Source organism: Chiloscyllium plagiosum, chromosome 10 (genome assembly GCF_004010195.1).
Source record: "Chiloscyllium plagiosum isolate BGI_BamShark_2017 chromosome 10, ASM401019v2, whole genome shotgun sequence".
Lineage (NCBI taxonomy): Eukaryota > Metazoa > Chordata > Chondrichthyes > Orectolobiformes > Hemiscylliidae > Chiloscyllium > Chiloscyllium plagiosum.
In genome coordinates this window covers 76,014,735-76,042,308 of record NC_057719.1, presented here as the reverse complement: position 1 = coordinate 76,042,308, position 27,574 = coordinate 76,014,735, and the positions used below count along the sequence as shown (strand labels likewise).

General features: G+C 44.7%; 1 protein-coding gene across 1 annotated transcript in view; it reads left to right on the top strand.

The window, feature by feature from the left end:
• The window catches only part of LOC122553793 (deubiquitinase DESI2), a 239,845-nt gene extending 217,937 nt beyond the window's left edge, over window positions 1-21,908 (top strand). Inside the window, exon 5 of the mRNA XM_043698127.1 lies at window positions 19,941-21,908. Within this exon, the coding sequence (XP_043554062.1) occupies window positions 19,941-20,189 (249 nt within the window). The 3' untranslated portion in view covers window positions 20,190-21,908. The remainder of the gene's footprint in view (window positions 1-19,940) is intronic.
• The last annotated feature ends 5,666 nt before the right edge of the window (window positions 21,909-27,574 follow it).

The window sequence follows — 27,574 nt, the reverse complement described above, 5'->3', positions numbered from 1 at the left end:
TCAATCCTCTTTGTTACTTCTTCAAAAAACGTAATCAAGTTTGTGAGACATGATTTCCCATGCACAAAGCCATGTTGACTATCCCTAATGAGTCCTTGCCTTTCCAAATACATGTACATCCTGTCCCTCAGGATTCCCTCCAACAACTTGCTCACCACTGAGGTCAGGCTCACCGGTCTACAGTTCCCTGGCTTGTCTTTACCGCCCTTCTTAAACAGTGGCACCATGTTTGCCAACCTCCAGTCTTCCGGCACCTCACCCGCACACGATCCTGGAGAAGCCAGCGGGAGTTGTCCCGATCCTGTGAAAATCCAGGTATTTCTACTTAGGAAAAGGAGAAGTCTGGTTTTCTATCCCTTTGCATATTGTACATTCCTACTTAACCTGTAGGTCGAAGGCTAGATGTTGTTACATCACCTCAGATTCTCTATAATGTGGAAACAGGCCCCTCGGTCCAACAAGTCCACACCAACCCTCTGAAGATTAACCCACCCAGATCCATTTACCTCTGAACAATGCACCTAACACTCTCGGCAATCTGGCATGACCAATTCACCGAATCTGTACATCTTTGGACTATGGGAGCAAACTACAGCAACCAGGGGAAACCCACGCAGACACGGAGAGAACGTGCAAACTTCACACAGATGGTCATCCAAGGGTGGAATCAAACCTAAGCCCCTGGCACCGTGAGGCAGCAGTGCCAACCACTGAGCCACCGTGCTTTCTGGTCAACGTCAAGTATTTTCAGGTCAAGTCCAAACTGTAGAATAAAGCCTGCACGCTCAGTACCAATGAATAAGTAAGTGTAGAAGGTAGTGTTGTAACATATTTTAATATAGAAAGTCACACACAAACATTAATGCCTGATTCTGCAGTGGTCATAAAAGTGCAAGGTCAGACTTGGAAACACAAGCTCATTAATCATCCAAGGGATGAGAGAGTAAATTAGTTAAGTAATTATAGGGAAGATAATGTGGGACAAATAGACTTTAGTTGTGGATGTCTCAGAATGAGATTAGAATGCAATCAGTAAATGACTTCTCATTAGCAAATCAGATCTCACTGTGCCGCCTCTTTGACACAAAAGTAACCAAACCTAATGGTGCCATTTAAATTGCAGTCATGCTCATAAAAGATAGTAACTGGTGCTGCTGGGGACATCTGTAACCTTACTGAGGCTTGCATAAGTTAATAGGAAATGCATTCAATCGCTTTGGGAGTGTTATGGTTATATGTGGTAAAATGTTATAATTAGTTCCTATATATTGTATACATTGCATGCTAAAAGTTGCATTTTATTGCAAATTGACTTGAATCAGCAGAAAACTGATACCAGAGTTTCAATTATTCCAACCTTCCAACTGGTATTACTTTCAGGTCAGGTCCAAACTGTAGAATAAAGCCTGCACGCTCAGTAACAATGAAAAAATAGGTGTACAAGGTAGTGGTGCAACATATTTTAATATGTATTGACTGGTTGTATAAAGCCAATGCAAGTTTTAACCTTTCACACAGTAGCCTTTCCTATGTCAAACAAGTAAGAATTTGTCAGAAGCACGTGATCCTTTCCCTCAACTTATTCATGGGTATTAGACCTCAATTGCAAGGCAGGTATGTATTGTCCATCCTTCACTTTCCTTGAGATGGTGATGATGAGCTGTTTTCTCTGCTTGCTGCAGTCTTTGGGGTGTAGGCATAGCCACAGTGCTGATCGGAAGGGAACTCCTGGACTTACTCCCAGCAATAGTGAAGGAATGAGAATATACTATCAGATCACGATGTCATGTGGCCTCAAGAGTAATTTGAAGCATAGTCACAGTGGAACAATGCCCCAGTTTCTTATAGGCACACCCAGCCATTGAGATAAGCTATGATTTACCTTATCAGCGTAGGTATGTGCTGCTGACACAGGAAAGCATTTGGGCATTGAGTCATTTTCCAAGTTCATGGTAAAGGCATCAGGTTGTAAACAGATATAGTTGGCCTGTTAAAATAAATAAATGAATGAGTAGGAACACCCAGATCAGAGGATGGGATTTCTTGCCCAAACTCAAGAAGGGTGACCCACTTTTAGAAGTACAAAAGATATTCCTTGCCTGGATCAGCAAAGAATTTATCACATCAAAAGCAAAATCCTACTTTAAAGTGCTAGTTTCCATCTGCTGGCCTCAGAAAAATTCAAAACCTTACTCAGAAATCACTGTTTTGTGCTGTTAACCCAAAACAGTCTGTCCAGTCAATCTACATCTCACATCAATAGATCTACTGAACCCTGACTTAGTTTGCTCCCACACAAGGTACTCCATGTATTTTAGAAAATCGAAGGGTTAGGGAGAAGGAAGTAGAAAACAGAGGGGAGAGGAATGGGAGTTGTTAAAACACTTGTTAAACCATAGGGATACACACCCATTCTGCCCTGTATAATCAATGATCTAGGACATTTAACCAGCCTCAGAAGCCATTAGGCCAGGCCAGGTCATACAACTTTGGTGCGTTTCCTTTCTCAATATTTCATAATTGGCCCCTGACTAATGTTAAAACTCCATTTTAATTCTTTTATTAAATGGTGCAAACATACCAGGTCCTTCTGCACAGCAGATAAACCATAGAATCACACAGTCCACAATGTATGCCACAATACAAATGCTGTTAAAAAAAAAGCATTAGAATCGATCAAATCCAATATATATTTAACCAAACACTACCATACAGCTAAGGGTGAGCCAGTCAGCAAGGAAACACACAACTAGATACACTTGTGTTGCACTTTTCTGAAATACTTGGGGTATCTTGTGTGAGAGCAACCTGTTCAATAAAACCAGTTCAATAAAACTTTCGGTGTGACATGCAGATTGACTGGGTCAACAGACTGTTCTGGGTCAACTGCACAAAACAGCACTCACTCTGATTTCTGAGGTAAGGTTTTGAATCTTGCTGAGTCCAGCAGACTGAAACTGAAGTTTTAAAGGGTGACATTCTCCCATCATCACCTCAGCTATTGTGTCCCGAGGCAGAATGGGCTGAAATGCTGCCTCAGCTCCAATCTCATTTCTTTTTGTGGTTATGCTTCCTAATCTCAACACATTATTTCTGGTCCATTCCTGTTAAGTGCCTCCTTCACTGTGATTCATTTACTGTCTATCTCAATGATGACTGTGCCTTGGTGCTGAACATTTCAGTGTGAAATCTTTCCTGTCATAAAGGATGGACTTGTTAGAGTGCATTGCAGTGAGAATGATTCACCGTTTTTGACCAATTACCCTGACCCACCACCGTCAACATCAATACCTGCTGTTGCATTCACCTGAGATGTCCCTTCTCAACATCATGATCAAAGAGTTGCGTTTTCTAACCAAACATAAAACGTCAAGACAAGGGTCTCACCAGTGAACGGTGAGAGGCCAATTTTTATGGGTCATCACTCATTAACAGCCTCATTACTGGCCAGACCACAGTGAGAGCATTGTGAGCAATTCTGAGCCCCATATCTCAGGAAGGATGTATTGGCCCTGAAGAGGGTCCAGAGGAAGGTCTCAAGAATGATCTCAGGAATGAAAAGCTAAACATATGAGGAACATTTGAGTACTCTGGGTTTGCACTCGATGGAGGTTAGAAGGATGAGGGGGGGTCTAATTGAAACTCACAGAATGGCCTGGACAGAGTGGCCTGGAAGATGGTTCCATTGGTAGGAGAGACTAGGACCTGAGGGCACAGCCTTAGAGTAAAGGGAAGACCTTTTAGAATGGAGATAAGGAGAAACTTCTTCAGCTAGAGAGTGGGGAATCTGTGGAATTCACTGCCACAGAAGGCTGTGGAGGCCAGGTCATTCTGTATTTTTAAGAGTGAGATAGATAGATTTTTGATTGTCAAAGACATCAACAGTTACGGGAAGAAAGCGGGACAATGGGGTTGAGAAACTAGCCGTGATTGAATGGTGGAGCAGACTCAATGGGCCAAATGGCTTCTTTTCTGCTCCTATGTCTTATGGTCTTATGGTTATTTAATCTCACCTCATTATAGGTAGTCTTTCATCTCACTCTAAAAACTAGATACCGAAAATTCCTGACATGAACATCGGAGCGAGTGTCTGGCAACTCCAGCTTGCCACTCCCTCCTCAGGGCCTCCATCTTGGACACCAGTCACCTGTCTTTGGGCAAACTGTATGTCCATGGATAATGGCACCTGATGCAAACCAGCCTCACCACATCACAGTGGCACATCATTGATCCATTTGCAATGTGCTCTGAAAGTCAGTGAAGGACTGCACTGGCACCTATCATTAAAACGTGGCTGCAAGCACACTTCTCTTGCTGGGACAGGAAGGCCCAGTGGCACAGTGGTTAGCACTGCTGCCTCACAGCGCCAGAGACCCGGGTTCAATTCCCGCCTCAGGCGACTGACTGTGTGGAGTTTGCACGTTCTCCCCGTGTCTGCGTGGGTTTCCTCCGGGTGCTCCGGTTTCCTCCCACAGTCTAAAAGATGTGCAGGTCAGGTGAATTGGCCATGCTAAATTGCCCGTAGTGTTAGGTAAGGGGTAAATGTAGGGGTATGGGTGGGTTGCGCTTCGGCGGGGCGGTGTGGACTTGTTGGGCCGAAGGGCCTGTTTCCACACTGTAAGTAATCTAATCTAATCTAATCTAAAGGCAGCTCATGGACTGGACCAGGATGCATCTCAGGGATCCTTGCTCACTCTCTTGACGCTCACTCACCTTGTGACAACTTTGGCGCTCACGGAATTCCTGTCTGGTGTTCTTGCGCTTTGGTCCTGAAGCCAGGCTCATGGTATTTCTGTCCTGTGTTGCCTTTCAATACTGACCCAAAGCCAGGCAGCTTGTCATGGTCACCAGCCATGATCAGACAAGGGGCAGGACAAGTTGCTGTACAACAGAGTGCTACGTCATGGGGCACGTCAAACACACTCATGGTGCTTCAGCTAAATGTAAGTACAAGGGAGCAATCTTCAATTAAATTCAGCGAGTCACCCTTCAGTCAAAATGCTCCCAGTACAATAAATGATGGGCAGACTCCTGTATCAGACCAGGGACTTGCGTAAGGTGAGTTGACTGCTCAGGGCAGTCACAGTCAGGCAGTCAGTATCTCTGCCATCTTTAGAGTGAGTCACCATCAGCTCTTGGGTCTGATGCAAACAATCTGAGGAGTAGTGGAAAGCAGTCGGAGAACTGTACAAATATCAGACATGCTCAGAAAGTGCTGGAAAAGCACAGCTGGTCAGGCAGCATCCAAGGAGCAGGAGAATCTCCGTTTTAAGCATATGCTCTTCATCAGGAATGCTTATGCTCAAAATGTTGACCCTCCTGCCCATCGGATGCTGCCTGACCGGCTGTGCTTTTCCAGCACCACACGTTTTGACTCTGATCTCCAGCATCTGCAGTGCTCACTTCTCCCAAATATCAGGCAGGGTCTAGTCACTCACCATTTGGAGCTGTCTGGCTAATTTGATCAAGGGGATCTGTCCTGGGAGAGTCCTTAACAGTCAATGCCACCCTGGCTTCCTTGACGGACAATGAATCTGACATGTTTAGCTAATGTGTTTTGGGCTGTTGTGGGAAGGGAATGGGTAATTTGAGCAGATAAAGATTTAAAAAGATTCGTTCGGAGTGGGGACTTGGGGAAGTTTACAGTCTATGGGATAGTCAGGGAGAGCTGAGTCGATAAAGTGTGGCACTGGAAAAAGCACAGCAGGTCAGGCCGCATCTGAGGAGCAAGAGAGTCGATCTTTTGGGCTTAACTTTTCATCATTTACTGTATGAGGAGCGATCGCCATTTCATCCCATTGTGTTGTAACTAGCAAGTGCACAAGAGAGATGAAAATAGCTGTGACTACACTCAGAGTGGAAGTGCTTCATTCTGTCAGGAAGAGGGCGTCAATTTTAAACAACATGAAACCATTCAAAGGGGAACAGTATTCCACAGACACCCATAAACCAAAGCTGGAACTCAACCGTGAGTACTATATGCTGTGTGAAGCTCATTAACCTCCTGTGTGCAGACCAAATCCTTGCCCCCCCCCCCAAGCAGACGTGGCCACAACATTACAAATCTATCCCTTTAAGGGCTGTGAAGCATGAAGACTGTTTTGCTGCCTTCAAAGATTGACGCTCGTTGCCAAGGTAACAAATGCCAATTTCCCATAGCCTGTACATTGTGTAGAATCGTAGAATCCCTGCAGTGCAGAAAGAAGCCATTCAGCCCATTGAGTCGCTGCACGAGCAGCTGCTCATTTTACAGATTGTGCAGGGTGCAGGATGGAGAGGCTGTTGTAGTTGTAGCCGGACAGACAGACATTCGCTCAGGAGATGATGACGAAGATTGAACGTAACTTTACAAACATGAGAATGTATTTCGAACAAAGTGCCATCCTTGCCACCGATGTATCCTTCTGTCCTTCTTTCCCATTACATCTCAATGCAGTCACAGGGACTGCAGCTGTGGCGGACGGAGCCTACATTATGGTGGAGCCTGTTGTCCTTGGAGATTTGGTGGGATTCCAGGGAGGTATTTGGGTTGGGTGCGGCCTGCCCCATAGCCTGGCAGGGCTTTCCTCAGCTGAACTCCCAGAGGGCTGAGGGCGGCAGGGAGGGTGGAGATGGAAGCCACTTCTGCTGTGTCCAAAAAGGAGATGTCTGGGACAGGGGAACCTGTACACGGTTCCTCCTCCAGTTGGTGCTTACAGGCTGTCTCTTTGTGAGAGAGGGGCACCTGCTCTTCTTATACCATGGTGCTGAGCAACAATGGTTCAAGCGATGGGGTGCAGGCCTGTGTGGATATCTAGCAGCCTCTTAGACTGCTGGACTGGGCTGTCCAGCTGCCAGCCTGCCCATGAAGAGAGCCAGATACTTGCATACCTGAGGCAGCAGGATCCCCAAACAGGTCATTGCAGTCCTGCAGCCTTTGTGTCCCCTGACCAACCTGCGCGATACTCTGATACCTTGCTGACATCATGGGCTCCTCCCCTGCCCAGGGCCGAGGCTGTGGCTGGGGCTGGGCAGGTCCCCGGTCTCTGGCAGTGCTCCCTTGGCCAGCTGCGGCCTTGTTGCAGTGACGTGTGTCCCCGACTCTAATCTGGCTAACGTACCTGTCAGTGGCTGAGCTGGTGGAGGGTACGGGAGACAACCTTTGCCAGAGCAGCCTCAAAGGCATGTGTGCTGTCTTCCTGATGGGAAGGGGAGGGTGCGTCTTGTGGCACTGCCCTCTTGATCATGGAGGCCATGGCAATGCAACTGTAACTTGAAGCAGACGATGAAAGAGAATGCATTGGCTCACCGTGGTAGACATTCTGCCCTGTTGAGAGTAGGAGATAGTCATGCAACAATGGGCAATATTTCTTACCAAGACATGGAGGCTTGTGCACCAACACAGGCCTGATCCTGGTCCTTGCCAAAGAGGGTCAATATCCTCTCCTTATCAGGCTGAGGGCACCCTGCAACCTGTCCAGGCTCTTTCTGCTTACAGGCCTGAGTCAGGGAAAGAGAGGGATTGAGTGAGTTGCAAGTGACCAGCACAGCTGTCATTGCTGGCGCTGCTGGGGGTAAGCTGGTGAGGGCTCCCAAGTGTGTGAGCGGGCAGAGGGCATGCAGGGTTTTAGTAGACTGAAGTGGATACTGCAGATGCTGGAGATTAGAGTGGTGCTGGAAAAGCACAGCAGGTCAGGCAGCATCCGAGGAGCAGGAAAATCGGCATTTCAAGCCATAGCCCTTCATCAAGAATGAGGCTGAGAGCCTCAGGGGTGGAGAGATAAATGGGAGGGTGGGTGGGGCTGAGGGGAATGTAGCTGAGAATGCGATAGGTGGACGGAGGTGGGGAGTGAAGGTGATAGGTCGGAGAGGAGGGTGGAGCGGATAGGTGGGAAGGAAGATTGGCAGGTAGGACAGGTCATGAGGATGGTGCTGAGCTGGAAGGTTGGAACTAGGGTAAGGTGGGGGAAGGAAAATGAGGAAACTGGTGAAGTCCACATTTGTGCCCTGCAACTGAAGTGTTCCGAGGCAGAGGATGAGGCATTCTTTCTCCAGGCATTGGGTGGTGAGGGAGTGACGATGGAGGAGGCCCAGGACTTACATGTCCTCAGCAGAGTGGGAGGGGGAGTTGAAATGTTCGGCCATGGGGCGGTTGGATTGATTGGTGCGGGTGTCCCGGAGATGTTCTCTGAAGCGCTCTGCGAGAAGGCATCCAGTCTCCCCAGTGTAGAGAAGACCACATTGGGAGCAATGAATACAGTAAATGACATGCGTGGAATTGCGGGTGATGGATGTGGAAGGCTCCTTTGGGGCATTAGGTGGAGGTGAGAAGAGAGGTGTGGGCGCAGGTTTTGCAATTTCTGCAGTGACAGGGGAGGGTGCTGGGAGGGGAGGGTGGGTTGTTGGGGGGGCGTGGTTTTGTGGGTGGGAGGGCTGGTGGAAGTGAGTGAGGAAAGATCTTGAGTGCAATAGTGAGAATGATAGAACGTGGCCCTTGTGGGGACATGGGTGCAGTAACAGGAGTGGAGTGAGGGGTGAGGCGGCAGTGAGAAGATGGTGGCACTCACCCTGGCATTGAGTGGAAAAGGCCATTGGCCACATTGCCACTGCTAGGCACTCTTCCAGATGGTCGAAGCTGAACTGGCACGCTCTAGTGTCATCGCTCTCTAGTGAAGGTTCTGGAGGGAGAGGACATTCTTCCAGCATCTCCAGGTCCCTAACCGTGAAGTGGTCAGCCAATCTCCCCATATCTGCTGTGTCTGGGGAAAGCATGGAGGGTGGCTCTAGACTGACAGTACTAGACCGAACACCATTACATATGACATGGGCACCAAGCAACTGGGGATGCCCCGTAGGGGCGAGAATATCCACGTATGGAAAAATAACACTAGCACGTCCTGAGCTGAGCTGGGCAACTTGTAACCTACTTAAAGGGCAAGTTTCCAGAGAGATACCTACTTGAGGAAAATGACGTTTCACTGATTTTTGGTATGATTCAGCTCTGCGAATCCCTTCCCCTGCTTCGTCCCTGGAATCCATCAAAACAGGAAATATGCATTGATTGGGGCTGTCCCATCAGTTAAATGGAGTAATCTAACCCGAACATTATTGGTGCAATTGGCAGTGCGCAGATATCTGTTTTGTGCAGGCATTTAGCTTACTGCTGACTGAGCTCCAACAAATATGCCAAAAGGTGAACAGTGAGGGGCCTGGACCAACATAGTGGGGGCACAGCTTCTGACCCAGCGCACAGCCTCATGGAGAAAGACCGAAAGAGGTGAAAGGTTAGCCCTGAGAGAGAGGGTGTATGAAAACCTGGAGGCACGCAAGAGAGCGGGAAAGAATATATATGGGAAGAAATGAATTGTCAAGTGATAACAGCGGTCAAGAGATTCTGTTAGACAGGCTAAAATACTGCAAAAAGCTGTCCTTTACTCTTTAATCTCTCTGTTCATTTGATCTATGTCCTACTGTAAATTCACAGGAAAATAGGATTTCCCTCTCCTTTGTTTAGGATTTGAAGAGGATATGAAATTTTGACAGATCCGGAGGGCAATGTTAGTGGTACTTCACAGCTATCCACAGGAGTCAAGTCAAATTCTCCATTAATCTGGATTCTATAAATAGCTTTCACACAAATCTCTGCAGTTCGCAGCCTTGATTTCGTCCTCTGTTTAACCACTGGAGTTAAGCGTTCACTCTTGACTCAGCCACGTTGTGAACCATTTCTCTGTGTGCTCACAGGAGACCCGGGCTCACTTCTCCCCCTCGCCGTCCCCCCGAAACCCCTCTGGAATGTCTGCCTGGGTCTTCCAGGCCAACAAGGACAAATGACTGAGCATGTGCCCTCCAGCCCAGTTGCAGAAATCAAAGTTGCACTTCGATGTAATGGGAGGGAGAGGAAGAGAAAAACAGACTGAGGGCACAGAGGTGGCAAAGGTACCACCAATTGTCAATAACCTTGCACCTTTCTAATTATATGTTTACTTGCACTCTGAAAAAACCTGCACTGAATCTTCTTTGCAGTTGGCCCCGGTTCAGTTGCATGCATATGCAAGCCTTTTCAGACATCCCAAAGATGATAGCAATTCCATTGCTCACCTCACACAAGCTATGTACTGACTCCTGAACTGCAGGCAATCTCAGTCATTAGTCCTTGACTGAGACATGTTCAACTAGGCAAAAGTGGAAACCAGAGTTTAGATTAGAGTGGTGCTGGAAAAGCATAGCAGGTCAGGCAGCATCCGAGGAGCAGGAAATTTGACGTTTCGGGCAAAAGCCCTTCATCAGGAATGGAGTACGACTCCTCATGCACCACATGTGCCATCACGTCCGCCCCCACGTCATCGCTGACATCACGCGCTCAGTGACTTCTGCCCCGCCCCTCCCACTGCTGTGTTTGCCACCACTTCCGCCCCCACCGCCACTCACCTGCATTCCGCCGACACCCCCCCCACAGATCCCACTGTCACCATCCCCGCCCTCCCAGAACCCTGAGGGGAACATCACCCCTGCTCATGACTCCCCCTCCATTCCCACTATCACCACATCCACTCCAGTGACAGGATCCGCCCCAACTCCCAGCTCCACACCTACACCAGGTCCTAGCTCTCAGCCCTGTCGAGTTTTCACCATCCCCCCAGACCTCTCCCTCACTGAGGACGAACCATCAGTCCTCAGCAAAGGCCTTACCTTTATCCCCCTCCATCCACGCATCAATGAATTTAATACATCTCCATTCCTGATGAAGGGCTTTTGCCCGGAACGTTGATTTTCTTGCTCCTCAGATGCAGCCTGACCTGCTGTGCTTTTCCAGCACCACTCTAATCTAAACTGAGATATGTTCAAGACTACAGCCATGTGAGATTGATGTGCAGACAATCTGTGGAGCATGTCAGAAGGATAGCCAGAAGTTTGTGTTATACCATCATGCAGTTGGTTATGGAGGTTTCCTAAGAATGACATTGTCATGCCTGAATAAGGAGCTCTTGGATAGGCAAACTTGTACAATTGAACTTTTAACAGCCTAAGTCTGAATGCTGCTTCGGGAATGGAACTCTGACAGTGAACACACGGGCCACATGCTTTAGCCCACCCCACCCAAAGAAAACACTCCCTTCTGCATCACATGCCATGTCCTTGAATACTTACAGATCAGTGTGAGAATGTGGCAGCTGGAAAACATTGTCTTCCATTGCCACTTACAGAATGTGTTTCGAAAATGGGTACTTCAGCTGCCATTTTAAAATACATTGGTCTGATGGAGGTTACTTTGCTGACATGCCACAGAGGGAATTAGTGCATGCAGCGGGATGCCCCTGATTACTCTATGGCCAAGTTTTGGAATGTGTATTCTTGGACAATCAATGAAATACAAATAGAGATCAGGCTGGCGATACTGAATTGTCCTAACGGGGCTTCCAATACCAAGAGGTTTACGCTGACCCTAAATTGAACAATTCAGTAACTTAATCTGCCAGTTTGGATGCAGTGTCAACCAATTTGTGCAGTTATTACACAATTATTGCCTTTCAATCCAATGTGGTAAGGATATGCTCCTGAGAGTGAATTGCAGGCTGGTCCTGAGAAGCAGAACAATTCCGCCAATGTTTCATGGTCCCTTTTGTGCTCCTGTCCAACATGACCCCAATGATTCGTTATATAAAGTTTAGCTTCCCCTGCTTTACCCCCCCAGAGCCCAGGGCTTTGTGAATTCTGACACCCTTAATGACTGTATGCCCTCCCCAGGCACAGGCCAGAGGAACCATAATCTATCACAACCCTCCCTGGCCTATCTGGAACACCAAGGCACCTCCTGTTATCTGTGACATTCCACCCTTCTTCACTATAATCATTCCCTCAGTGACCCAGTGTAATGAACCCCATTACCAGATTTGACTTGCCCACTTTCCTCAAAACTGTATATTCTTTTTTTATGGACCAGACCAAGTTTCCTCAAATTACATTAAGAAGATAGCCTAGACCCCAACTTTTTCTCATGTTAGAAGACAGATGTAAAGTATTGTGTTCCCAATGCACTTCGATTAGTCAGACTACCAGGCTTGAAGCAAAACACACTTTATTCTTATATTGTATCTAAAATACAGACAAAATAAGAAGTAAAAATAAAGCTTAACTGTAACTCCATCGAAATCCTCAACAAGGTAATATCTATGTTAACTACCACTGATTAGCTGATTCAATATAGTAATATCCCATCAACATACCGTTGACAAAAATAAATGCAGTAAAATAAATTTTCTCACATGCAATTCTCCAGACCAGGAGGAAAGAATATCAAGAGAAAACTTGGAGAGAGAGAGAGAACTCAAGTGTTTTGCTGTAGCAGGGAAAGATGTCCAGCAGCTTCCAAACCCCAACAGCTACTGAACATTAAAGTAAAATCCTAGTTATGGGGGATCTTGACACCATCCATTGTATTGTTCCAACTTTAAAAAAATACCTGAGGCCTCACAAGCTGTTTATTAGCTTGGAACAGACCTCTCAGCACCTCTGTCTCAACCCTTCTTCATAACAAAACGAGGACAATATATACCTCTTAAAGCCATAGCATCATAGCACTGCCCCCCTGGCCAATGTTGACCTTGACCAGTTTACTTTAGCCCTGCTAAGCATGGCCAGTCTGAGGACTGATGTCTCCACAGTGTGACCTATATTGAATCCCAGACAGACTGCACTTGACCTTCAGGACTGTATATGGCCTGATCCCTGAACTGCAAGGACATAGATCCCTGGAGGAAGTAAGGACTGCAGATGCTGGAGATCAGAGTCAAAAAGTGTGGTGCTGGAAAAGCACAGCCAGTCTTCCTGATGAAGGGCTTATGATCGAAACGTCAACTGTCCTCCTCCTCAGATGCTGCCTGACCAGCTGTGCTTTTCCAGCACCACATTTTTCAACATGGATCCCTGGACTCTGGCAGAACCAATCGTTTGACTGACCTGGACTAAAGTCAGAGATGCCTTCTGACTGACTGTAGGCCCTCTTCACCCCAATCAGGACTGCTCCCCTCTGACTTTCCCACATAGCTATTTTGTTGATCCACATGCAGTGTGTTTGTAACATAAGCTGCTGGCAGATGCTTGCAGGGCTGACATTGACAGTGCCATACAGCAACATGCCCACCCCTTGACTGTTCAGTGTTTGCTGCCAATTCAAGCTGGCTGTCTGTCTCTCTGCACTAAAAGGCATGCAAGCCTCAAAGATGGCCGCCTATAAGTGAGCACTCAAGACTCCACGTAGTAAAAAGCAACATGCAGGGTACGGAAGCTGACAGCCCCGAGTATGCACAAAGTGAAACAACAAGCTAAGATTCATCCCGCACAGATGCATGCGATGCAAATTTGTCCCCATTTGCAAGTTGATCTGGCAGAAGCATGCAAGTGGTGAGGGTCCTAGAGCTCCAAAGTGGAGATTTGAAGGACTGAACAGCAGGATGATATGATGAAGCTGGGAGTTTTCCAATGCTGACTTGTAGATGAGGGGTCAAAGGAAACGTTGACCATGGAGCTTTCAGCGGCATTGTGCTGAAGAAACAGTTGGGTGTGATTGAGACAGGCATCAGTGAGGTGCTGCAGCCAGTATCCCACTCTGACTTACATATTGGGGTGTTGCTTCATCTACTTTCTCAGGAAATAAAAGGAGAGTTGGAAGCCAGATATAAGCAAAGCTCATTGAGGAATTAATGAGATGCAATGCATAGAAATAAAGTAGTCAACGCACAGTAAGGAGATTCTGAAGATCGTATTTAAAGGGGAAAATCGGAAATGTTTTTTCTGACATTAAGATTCTGATTTTTAAATTCTCATCCTAATTTTCCAACTTTTGCACCATTGTCCATACCATACTAGGGAGGAGAAAATTCCTGTATCCTCATTTTTTTTAGTGAAGTATACCAGGCATCTGTTTGATGATGTTACCTTTATAACTGTTAATGGCTTTAGTCAAAATGGTCCGAAACTTGTAAGTATAATAGGTTTCAAGTTTGCTTTCATTGCATTTTCTCCAGTTAAAGCTCAAAGCTCAACCTTAGAACAAAAATGTATATTCCAAAACATAATGATATTTGCAACAGTTGTTGCAAATTCTTTCCACTTTGTACAATATTAACTTTATATTTGACATTAGCAAGCAGAACACTATGGCACACTGTAGAATTAATATTGTATGAATTAACGTATGACTTTATTCTTGCCACTTTCTGTTGCTCCGTAAATTATTCCATAGATCTCGCAGAAGTGGGAACTGAAATCTAAATGGAAAATGAGAATCACTCATTTTCAGATCAACTGGCCCTGGGTCTCTGAAGGAATCTGGATGCCATAAATTTGCATTCTCAAAATCCGAACTTCAACTAACATCCCACCGAGAGTGAAGTTTCTGCTCTCATTTAAATTCTACCCCAACAATGCCATTGTGTCTGTGCGAACTTACTGCAATTTAAAGTGGTGGAAATGGTTATTGGACTGGGTGAGTTTCTGAGGAAATTACAAGCAAGTAATTGATGAAGTGTAGTGAAGCAGATATTGCTGTGTTCTGGAAACTGCTAACTTCTGAAAACTGTGCTTTCAATCCCCTGAAGGAAGGAGGGAGCTGGTAATTGCTTTTCTCTCTACAGTTTGAGGAAGGTTTTTTTGTTGTAATTTGTTCTCTCGTTGGCAGATATTGGTTATTCTTCGAAAGACCGGATGGGTTTCTTCCTTGAATGCTAATTGCTCAAAACGCTGAGCAGCTGCTTTAGACGGTCTAAAGAGCCAACCAGCCAGTGTGGACTGGTGTCATGTGCAGACTAAACCAAGACTTGTCTTCCCTGAAAGCTATTGGAGAGGCAACTGACATGATTATTGACAGCCTCCTTACTTTGACTGCCAATTCTCTAGTGCTGACTAACAAAGTAATAGCTTTCTCAAACTCAGTCTCCTGGCTTAGAGTCTGTGGGCAGAAAACAGTTCATGTTTTTGAGTCCACTGACCCATCTTCAGAATGTGCCAGACTTGCTGAGTTTCTCCATCAATTTCTATTTTCTTTTCAGATTTCAAGCGTCCGCCATTTCTTTGTTTTATTGCCCTCACTTAGCTTGTTAGCACTACAGGTTGGCGGTCTGGAAACCCAATAATGTCACCAATCAGGCCCAGAGCAATCATCTGGAACAATTATTCATCTGGTTGCTCTCTGGTTCACCTTCATGAGCCAGGAATTCTGTTAGCCCCACCAGCCATTCATGCATTGGTTGTGCACATATTTAGGGATGGCTGTGGGATGGATTAGGGTGTATCTTAGGCATTTCAGTCACCACACGAAGCAAGTTGCATGCTGTCTGCAAAAACACAAACCAGAAATAGCCTCAGCAACACTGCAAAGGCACTGGGGATGTCTAGAGAGGGCAGCCTGGTTTAGGGTGGGAGGGACAAGGGAAATTACTTACCCCCTTTGCAACTTGGGAGCCAAAACTCCTCCACACAACAATTCCACTGCCAGTAGGCAGAGGTCACTGAGGTGATCAGTGCTAGGGACTAAACTTTAAGGGCAAGGCTGTAATATTGCAAAACAAATTCAACAACATCAGCAGGATGTCAGCGTTAACATAGAAACTGTTTCACATACAAAACAGGAGCAGAAGATCGTCAGTCAGCCCGTTGAATCTGTTCCGCCATTCAATATGATCATGGCTTATCATCCAACCCAGTATCCTGTTCCCATTTCTCCCCAGACCTTTTGATCCCTTTATCCCTAAGAACTATATCTAACTCCTTCTTGAAAACATTCAATGTTTTTGCCTCAACTGTTTTCTGTGGCAGAGAATTGCACAGGCTCATCAGTCTGTAAGTGAAGACATTTCTCCTCATCTTAATCCTAATAAGTCGACTCTGTATCCGTAGACTATCACCCTGGTTCCAGACTCCCCAGTCATCAGGAACATTCTGCATTTATTCTGTCTAGTCCTAACAGAATTTTATAGGTTTTTTTATGACAGATCCTCGTCATTCTTCTCAACTCAGTGAACACAGTCCTTACCAATCCAGTCTCCCTTCATATATTAGTCCTGACATCACAGGAATCAGTCTGGTAAAACTTCATTTCACTCCCTCCATTGCCAGAACATCCCTCCTCAGATACAGAGGCCAAAATGCATGCAACACTCAGTGGGGAACAAAGACACCCAATCTCGTTGCACTTCCCCCTTTCCCAATCTATCATCACCCAGATAATAATCTGCCTTCCAAATTCTGTTGCCATTGTGGACAACAGCACAGTTATCCACATTATAGTGCATCCATATGCATTTACCCACTCACTGAACTTGTCAGAATAGGGTAACAATGCAACTCTCTTACACTGTGCTCCCAACTTCACCAGTTACAGTTTTATTCACAGTACCCCTGCTGTCACTTCCCACTACTCTCCTACAAGCTCGGTACCAAACTGCACTACGCAGGCAAAATTGGAGGTGGTTTGGTGGAAGGTTTCTGCATGTTTTATCCTCCTCTTTGTTTATATTTCCATTCCTCACTCTGCACAATTGACACGATAGAACTGTAGCAGCTCTCGCCAGCTTTTAATTTCTGCGCTTCCTTCACACTGACAGCCACCCCTCGTTCCTCTCATTTATTTCAGGTACAGTAAATCTCTCCACCAGTGGGAAAAAAAGAAACTAACCCTTCACTAGGATGTACTGTCATTACCTGTCACAAGCCCCAATTCATATTTTCGAGAAGTGATGATGGGAATGACAAATCACTGGCATCCATAAATAGGAACTGGGACACAGGATCGGGCACCCCGAATGGAGGTTTCGCTGGAGGAACTTGGTGCTTTAGATATCAGATTCATTGGCTAACATCCCTGCTGAGACCATTGAACTTTTTCTACGTTTCTACCGCCCCTTGAGCTAACCTGCTGTCTTTGGCCTACTCAGCGATCTCTCCTCATTGGCTGAGAATGTGTTGTCTGGCCAGCTGCCTGCCCTCTTCCTGTCAATACTCTGGAATAGGAATTCTAATATTGTGCCCAAGAACCTGGGACCCAGCCTCGTGTTTCCTCTCGCCAATTTTGTTCCATAGAGAATCGTTCCATGCTCTGTGCAGCCCAAGTGGACTTGCCCTGTAAAAGAGGCTGGCTCCTCTGATTTCCTAATCTCTCAGACATAGAGAGTGCTGGCTGTTAGCTTAATTCATGATTGTGATCATTCCATGCCAATTTCCTGCACTCCTACTGCAGCGTGTAGAACACATCCTGATTTTGCTCACCTGGTTTCAAGCACAATTCAATCCCTCGGTCTTGTAATACTTTTGAGTGAGGAAATGGAGTTTCGTCCCCTTTTCTGCTTTCAACTCTTTCACATTTCTGTGTACAGATGGAGAGCTCTCACCTTCAACCCACCTGATTAGACTGTACAGGGTGATTACAGCGTGACTCCAATGTATCTACTTCTGCTTAACTTGTTAGCAGGTCCATCAAAAGCCAAGGTTCAAATAGAACAGCTTTATTCAGCTTCGACGCAGCTCTACATGCAGCTGTTCTGTGCAATTGTAGTTGTTTAACACAGATTCGACAATTGTCGTTGTTTATCTGTTGCTTATTAGTGAAGTCCTCCTCAGACCATGCTGTCTAAAGCAATGGTAGGACTGATTTGCAATAGATAATACATTGGCTACTCCTCGTAAACTTACTAATTCCATAGTTTACACCTGCCTCATTGCTACGTTGCAGTTTGTTAAGAAACTGTCTAAGTAAATGCTAACTCAAAATTACTTTTGATAATTACTCAGTAACACTTCCTGAAGTAAGGTGATATCTATAAATGCACATACAGTGTCACTTTAGCCAGGAAAGGTGTTGAGCTTTACAAGACAGGTTTTTGTTTAAAAATTCCATGTACTATTTTGTAAACTTTAGAATTAGCTGTGAAGTTCTGGGGGCTCAGTTGGCAGCATTCCTACTTTTAGGTTTAGATGGCAACTTGTTCCCAACAAAGTTCAATAGATTGCTATCCATTCTGCAAAGGGGCATAGTGGTCGTGTTATCGGACTCATAATCCAGAAATTCAGGTTAAAGCTCTTTCTAAAAATCCCGCCATGATAGCTTATGGAATTCAGATTTAATTAGTACATCTGGAATACAAAGCTAATCTCAATAATAGTGACCAGGACTATTATCATTGATTGTTGTAAAAACTCATCTGGTTCACTATTACATTTTATGGAAGGGAATCTACTGCCTTTACCTGGTCTGGCCTACTCATGACTCCAATAATTGACCCTTAATTGGCCTCTGAAGCAGCTCAACAAGCCGCTCAGTTCAAAGGCAGTTTGGGATGCACAACAAATGCAGGCCTTGCTATTGATCCCATGAGAAAATAGGAAATTCTTTCCAGCACTCTGCACCATTCACCAGGGGAGACAGGAGGGTGAACATATGTCAATGAACCTTTGGCGTTTGATAGTATGTTGATGGCATTCTTTCAGTGGCACAGTCCCTGGGCGATGCCCAAAGAAGTGAAAAGCCACTTAATGTCAACAATGGTGGAATAAAGATTCAGAATCTAGTAAGTGGAGAAAACAATCATACACTAGGCCTGTGATAGGCTTAACGTCTTGGCATTGATAAGGTACTGACTGCTTGATAATGACACTGGATATCCATAAGTTTCTCAATGTGTGTGGTTCCCACCTGAGCAAAAAGGAATTAGATTGCATTTAGACTTAGATTTACCATCACATGTGTCTACAAATACAGTGAAAATGTTTTATTGCATGTAAAGTGCAAAACGTCACCGCATTCTGACGCCATCTTGAAATACTAAATATAATGCAAGATTTTACTGCAATAGAGTTCATCTCCCTCTGTTCTGTGGGGAGAAACAAAAGCAGTGTGATTGAGCTAATATTGTATAACAGTTAAAACTATAAGGAAACAGCTTATCTGATTGAGTTAATATTGTATAACAGTTAAATTTGTTTCTGCTTCGAATAGGGTTACCTAATAGAGTGTTGAACAATTTATTGAAACAGGTACACAAGCTACCACAACCTGATGTCAAGTCAACTGACTTACTGACTGAATGCCATGTTGTAATTGGCTGACTGTGTTGCTAAGGCTTGAAAATGAAATATAATTAGATAAAGCTATCAGCATTTTAATGTTTAAAAACGCAAGCCGAATGTAGAATTGACACAGTTACACACTTGTTCTTGGGAACCAGAACTGTCGTTGCTTCTTAATAAAAAAAATTCTCCAAGTTTTACCTATTGGCGACTGGTCATTCTAAGAAGGAAAAGAGAGTATCCAGCACTTCTTCTTGTTCCTCCTCGTTGCTCCTCCAGTTGCTGCTTGACATTGGCTGGATTCTCTGTAACGGGCTCTGGGGTTTCAGCTCCCAACCTCCACTGCCGCCATTCCGGCTGTTATAGAGTTATAGAGATGTACAGCATGGAAACAGACCCTTCGGTCCAACCCGTACATGCTGACCAGCTACCCCAACTTAATCTAGTCCCATTTGCCCATATCCCTGTAAACCCTTCCTATTCATAAATCCCATCCAGATGCCTTTTAGATGTTGTAACTGCACCAGCCTCCTCCACTTCCTCCGGCAGCTCATTCCACACACACACCACCCTCTGCATGAAAAAGGTGTTCCCTTAGGTCCCTTTTATATCTTTCACCTCTCATCCTAAGCTTAAGCCCTCTAGTTCTGGACTCCGCTACCTTTTTCAACATCCAGGAATGTCATTTCAGAATAAGTCCTGATGGGAAGTGAACTGGAACCATCCAGATAAAATCCATGTAACTGTTTATTAGAAGGACTTTTAGAAAGTTGCTGAACTTGCTTTGTGTTTTCGTACATTTTGTTAGCAGATCCAGGCGCAGAATTGCTTGCGTTCAGGCGTGGCTTGCCGGGGAATTGGTTTCTAAATGCCTGAAGCTTTGTCTTGTTGTCTTCCAGATTCTGTGCGGAAAGGAGATCCCTCGCTGGGTGAACCGGCTGGCATACTTCAGTTCCTGCATCCCATTCCTCCAGAGCTGTCTCCCCAAGGAGTGGCTCACGCCCGCAGCTCTGCAAAGCCACATCAGCAGCCAAGGCCTAAACAAGGACGATCAGAGTGACCCAGGAAACGATGAGTCCCCTTCCACCTCAGGCTCCACTGCGACCGCTTCAGGGACCACCAGGACCTGCAGACACACTCGAGTCTAACTGTGCCTCTGACCTGCGGCCTCTCTGACCCCTTTTTCCGGTTTTTCATACCTGTCTTCTTTTGTAGACGTTCCGTCAGAGCCTTTAAAGTACAGGTGGGTGGAAACTGCTGTGGCGAGGCATTGCGAGCGAGAGGGGACGACATGGTGGTCAAGTGTGACCATCAAGGACGTAACAGTTGGGTGTCAGGCATAGCCAAGAAGCCACATCCCAGATGCTAGTCCAGAACTTTTCAACAGTTTTAATTGTGCACGTTTCACCTTGACAACCAACTTTTTCTCTTCAACTGAAATCTCCGTCAATAAGACTGCTGTCAATTGCAACGTCTGATCAAGAAGAACACCCAGCAGTGTTAATAATGATATCAAAAAGGTTTGTCAAATGGAACAATCTGACTGGAAGCCCTACTGAGTTGAGGATTTGTATCATGTAGGCTTTTGCTATTTTTTTGTTCAAAGGTGGCACAGTATTCTTCAAACAGATTTCGGACCTCAGTCCAATGAACTTTGTACAGACACAGTGGAGTAGGGAATACTCCACTGAACACTTATATGAGTATCATACTGACACACAGACCAGGGAACTGCATTGACAAACAGAAACAGGTACTGTACTGTCTCACAGATAGGGCTATTGTACCGACTGACAGATAGGACTACTGTTACACATACATGAACGTTAGGCTAACGCACAGATAAAGGCACTCACACACATATACTGTACAGACACAAGGATAATCAGAGGTGCCAGATTGGCACACAGACAAAGGAGGCTATTACACTGGCATATGGATGGAATGTAATAACACACAGATAAGGAAACCTCACTGACGCTCAGAGTTACTGTGTTGACAATAGACAAGGGAGCAATGTACTGATGCACAGGCAAGGGAACTGTATAATATACAGTCAGGTAGATTATATTGTCGCATAGACTGGAAAACTGTACTGATAAACAGATGTACTGTACTGACACTGACAAGGGTATGGTACCAACACAAACATGTATACAGTACAGGCACACACAGAGGTACTGTATTGACAGACGGGGGAACTGCACTGACTCATAGACGGGAATAGTATACTGACACAGGCAGGAAACTCTACTGAATCACAGGTATAGGTATTTAGCTGTAATGACACATAGACAGTGGTACTATACTGACCTACAGGGAGGACAGCTGGACTGACTAACAGACAGAAGAACTGTACTATCACCAGGACGGCGTATTATACAGACACACCAACAACTGGAGATGCTGTACTGGCACACAGACAATAGGAGGCCATTGAACTGCCACACATACAGGGTTACTGTACTGGGATACAGTGGAATGTTGATACACTGACGGGCACTCTGTACTGACACAGACATGGATAGTGTACCGACACAGTAGGGGTGCTGTGCTGACACTTAGACATAGGAGGCACTATCCAGACACAGGGAGATTCCATACTGGCACACAGCTCGTCAGAGATGGTAAATGATACACACACAGTCAGGTATCGTACTGATGTACATTCAGTAGGGAGCACTTTACCAGGTTATGAGTACAATGGGAATCTGACAGGCAACAAGGACACAATACTGCCATAAGGACAGTAGGAGTGGCTGTGTTCAAACAATACTTATTTTGTTTTACAATTTAGGAAAAATGTGTTGAATAAAAATCTGGTGGTGACCAACACATGCAGTTGTCAACAGGACTGATGATTCTAATGATGTTCTGATTCATTTATTCCACAGCATGTCATTACAATGTATAGAGCAAATCATTTGGCACACTAAATCCCTAAACACTACACTTATAATTTGCTTGGAGTACAGCAATTTTGCCTTACATATTCTGGAAACCAAGAAAATGATGGTTCCCTCAGAATAATTAATTCCACTATAAATCACTTGCCCTGAAGGTGGATAAATATCTCAAAGGCTTAAACTTTGTGGTTGCTGCATCCGCATTATTACTTCTGCAACAAACATGAGTTTCCGTGCAGTTGTACCTCAGTAAAAATAGGCTTATGTGTCAGAAGTGCAATAGACTGGTGTCTTGTATATTAATCTGTCTCAGAGCAATGCAAAGGTGACAGTAGCTTCTAAGTGTGCAGTAGGTTTATTTAAAAAGAGTTTAAAATATCGCTATGATCACAAAATGTGTAGATAAAACCTCTGGTTATATGATACAACCAGAACTGAGATCTCAAGTCTGGTCAAGTGTTCCAAAGTCTGCACACAAGGTCTTTGTGTTAGCATGGAGTGAGCATCCTGTTACTATAGGTTGGTTTCTCAACAGATACCAACTGACAAAGATCATCGAAGCCTATCCACCATCAGCAAGATTCAAACCAGGAGAGTGCTGGAATATTTCCCACTTCCCAAGATGAGTACATCTCCAACAGCTCTTGAGAAACGTCATGAACAAAAGAACCCACCTGACTGGCACCTTTAAACTTTCACTATGTCTACCACCAAAGCACAGTAGCAGCAATGTAGGAACTTGCCAAGGCTCTTTCGAAAAGACTTTCCAATACCACAACCTCTACTACCTAGAGGGACAATGACAAAACCGATACATCCAAGTACTATTCCCTGCACTTTCTCCTCCAAGCCACACACCATCCTGATTTTGCTCTGTTTCCTCAGTGTTACTGGGACAAAGTCCTGAACCTCCCTTCTGAGCAGTACAGAAAGTGTACTCAGAACACTTGGATCTCAATGAATCAAGAAGACCTTAGTCACTAAAACAAAACTCCCTGTCTGTAATTGCCGACAATATTGAATACGTCACCATCATAGTGACAGGTAAATTGGTGTCACCCCAGGAACACATGCTCCTCCATTTTGACTTACAATATAAAGATAATATTTAAGCATTGAGAGTTTGATGGTACATGTGACCTACATAGAGGCACAGAGGTCGAAAACACAGACCAAAGGCCCCTCTGCACCAGTCAAAAACAAGCAGCTAAGCCCATGTTCATTGGCTTTCCTGCCTTTGGCTAGTCTTAAATTTTGGTGATGTCCAAAACGTTCCACAAAGTGATTTTCTACATTTCGACTCCATGAAGTTTGTGGTCTATATTTTCCCAGATAACAATGAAGCCTGAAAGAAAATGAATCTTTAAAACTGAGGAATAAAAGTTGATTGTAAAGCTCCTTATGAGATGGATTCGTACACCAGATACAATCTCTGCAGAGCAGCACTGAGAGTAAGACTTGCTCTGTAAATGAACACTGGAAAGAGGGTTGGAAATGTTTGGAACAATTAGCATAGGGGAGATGAGGAGATTTTTTGTGACTTTGAGCGTACTACCTAAAAGGCTGACAGATACTCATTCAGCAGTGACTTTCGAAAGATGAACAGTTGAGAACGAAAATAAAAATTGAAGGGAGATCAGGCAGGAGAAAGGTGTGCAACTAATTGGTCGGCTTGTTCAAAGATCTGACACTGGTCCGGATGGGCTGAGTGGTCACCTTCAAGATTCGGATTCACTTGCCAATTTTTGGTACCGTTTCTCTTTAGAGTGTGGAATACAGCAATGTAAGCTGTTTCAGAAACCCATTATGACACTTTTTGCAAAGTGTCATCGTAAAAAGAACTGTCAGACAGTTTTTGTCACTGTATTCAGCAATCCAGTAATAAGAAATCACCCTGCTGTGGATTGTGTTCTGCGACAGTTACTGTAATGCTGAGCTGTTGTTGAACAGATAGGCTCAGTCAAGTGCAACAGATCCTTCCCAAAATTCGCAATAAAATTTAAAGAAACAACTTGATGCCTTTTATTGTCAAAATCAGAAATATAAGGACAATATTTAAGTTTCATGGTAAATTTCAATGCATTACTATGTAGGTAAATGTGACCTACAGAGAGTCATAGAGGTCTACAACACAGAACAAGACCCTTCCAATTTGGACAATAAAAAGCATCAAGTTGTTTCTTTAAATTTTGTTGCGAATTCTGGGAAGGATTTATTGCACTTGACTGAGCTAACACTACCTTACGAGAGAGACATGAGAAAGGAGGTCTCATCACAGCGGAGTTCAGTGTTATTAGAGGATTTTATTTAGCTGGATGAATTCCAAAACAAAAGCCACTTTTAGAATTCATTAGATGGATCTAATTAATCGAAAGGCAGAGTAACTTTGAAAAGAGAATAAACCTGGCTGAGTGTCAGCACAGTGTGAGAATTTTGGCTCTGATTGCAAATTTGCCATTGATTTATCCAAATTTATACACTTCATTTATTGTCAGAAGGTAAGAGAGACTTAAGTTTATCTAGCGTCTTCCACAACCTCTGGACACACCCAAAGCAGTTTGACAGCCAATGAAGTATAGTTGAAGTGTAGTGACTCTTGACATGTGGAAGGTGGAAGTTTGCTGACAGCACAGTTGCTATATGTGCAGCAATGTGATAATGTACGTATTGGATAAGATAGAAATACTGCCACGGGATGTTTTGTGTTCACCTACTAGAGCACATATAACCTTAGTTTAAAGTCTCATCCAAAAGACAACATCTTTTTGATATTGCGCTGGAATGTTAAACCAGATTTTGTAGATTTTTTGGAACAGCATTTCATTTGGAGACAAGAATATTACTGCTGGGCCACAGAGAAATTGCAAAGATGCCACAATGAAAGAATTTTTAATCAGTGCATATTAAACTGCAACTGTAGCAATCTAATTCCGATATAATGATTTGATTATAGTTAAAAATTCATCATACTCAGAATCTGCAAAGATGAGTGCCCATGGTAATCACATCAATTTCATCAATTGCAGTAACCAGATGAATAACTGGTTGGATGCACTGTGTTGTGTTTTTTTTCTCCTTGCCCTGATAAACATCAAAGCACAGCAAATGCAAAATACTGCAGATGCTGGAATCCTGAAACAAGAGCAGAAAATCTCCGGTGCAGCATTATGGAGAGGAGCAGAGTTAACAGGCATGATTTTCCTCACATTTTAGCTGGTGAGAATCTTCTCTCCAATTCACCCCATCATTTCCCCTCTTGCTACCCACTGATTCAGGTTCTCGAGTTGCCTTTGTGATCCAGAACCAATGAAGGTCGTTGAATGCTCCATTAGCACTCACTTAAAGGCCACAACCTGCCACTGCCTGATTCCCTGCCTTCTTGTAGGCAAGAAATGTTGCTAGTTTCCTGATGGTCGACCAGCATAAGCTAGTGTGTGTGTGTGCACGCGCACGTGTGTGTGGGTGTGTATACACGTGTGTGTGTACGTGTGTCTGTATGAACCCGTATCTGTACTGATGTTTGTATGAACGTGTGTATGTGTGTCTGTGTACACACGTGTGTGTGTGTGTGTGTGTGTGTGCTTTGGGGGTTGGGCGGGTCCACCAATTGCCCATTCTGAGAGCAATGGGAAGCACACTAATGCCACTGAAAGCTAATACTCTGCCCTGACTTCCAAAACACCACTCACTGCAAACCCCACCTCATGAGAAGAATATAAAGAGTATTACCGTCACAACACTGGATTCCTTCAGGAGTAGGTCTGCATAAGCACTCCTTAGGACCTGGTAACTACCACCTTCTCACTAGCCAGCTGCTCCTGGTGAGGCCTGGGATTCCCAGAGAAACTCACCCAGCCTCATAGTGAGCTGGTTGGCAGGCGATGCAGTGAGTTGTCTCAGCTGTAGGGATGATCCCGCTTGTCAGCATGCTCCTGCCCACATTTGTTTTTTAGAAAAAGGGAAAATTCATTCCAACAATTCAATAATTCAAGTCAATGATCTTTCATCAGAACTGATGTAGCAAGGTAATAATTGCAATGAGGTTAACCTGGTGGACCTCATGGAATATATGTTCCCTGATTGGGGCTGTTAATCTGATCCAATCAGGGAACCTTGGCTGACAGATATAAACAGGAATGTCAGAGGTTTTGTTCACTCATGAGGCTTGATCTGAGGGAGCTGGATCAGTGTCAAGGACTCTCCATGTATAAATAAAGGGTGACTTGGTGATGGGATACTGGCCTCTGTGGAGTTACTTCAGTATTAATCAAGGAGAAGATTAGCACAAAAATATTTTGGTTAATCTATTAAGGATTTGAGAAATTGGTAATGGTCTAACACAGGTAGAGAACTTGTAGGTGTTTCTGAGTTGGTGCCTTCCTCAGAACAAGCTGATACTAAGTCTGGATCACATGACATATTGCATTATTTCCCCTCCATCATTGTGAATGGAAGTATAGCACACCAATTTGTTCCACAACACAGTGTGCTCTGTCTGACATGTTAGAAGCACTACTTATTGTTAACAGCATCATAGCTTGTACATGAATCAATAGATGCTTTTCTGGGGGAGGCTGACTCATTGCCTCTTCATTGTGATGAAGAACTGATACAGTCAGAATCTCATGCCCTCTCCAGCATCCGCCTACATTCTACTTTGCGTTTTTGCTCCTATCATGCTCCGCATCCACATTTTCCTTCTCCGGTTTGCAGTGGGCATGCACAGAGAGCTGAAATATTACTCCTTGGTTGAGCTATGAGGAAATGTATGAATATAACTTCGCTCCCCCTTCGCCACATTACCATAATAGGGATCAGAAAAATCATTCTCGGTGTCATGACGACGGGCATGAAGAGGACAAATTTTCAAAATTTGGGTACTCTGAGATGCGGCAGTCACAGACAGACTGCCACTCTATTCATAAAGGCAGCGCTCCACACTTCTCACAGGACATTCCAATCACAGCAGCTTCAGAAATGCAGAGATTCCCCGAATTTTAGCAGATCCGATGTCATGCAGGATGCTCAGAAGAATTCAAACCATTCCCCACTTTTTACAGGAAGCTGTTATTCTGCAATCTAAGTGCCCAGCACTCCAGCCAACTGTTTTGACAGCTCCTAGGAAATGGTATGCCTGGAAACAGGCTGGCAGTGGATCACAGGGTTAGAGTGCCAGGGTGGCAGGTAAGACTATAAGCAATAGGAACAGGAGTAGGCAATTCGGTCCCTTGAGTCTGCTCAGCCATTGGATAGGGTCATGGCTAACCTGACATTCCTCATTCCACTTCCCAGGCTTTTCCCCACAACCCTTGATTCCCGAACTGATCAAGATTTTCTCTGTCTCAGCCTTAATATACACAAGGACTCTGCCCCCCCACCGCTCTCTGTGACAAGGAGTTCCAAAGACTGACAACCCTCTGACAGAAGAAATTCCTTGCCATCTCAGACTTAAATTGACACCCTTTTCTTCTGAGTCTATGCCCTCTGTCCTAGACCCTCTGATGAGGCTAAACTTCCTCTCAGCGTTTACCCTGTTGCGTTGCTTAAGAACCCAAAATGTTTCAGTGAGATCACCTCTGATTCTTCTAAACTCCACTGAATAGATTCCCAATCTGTTTAATCTTTGC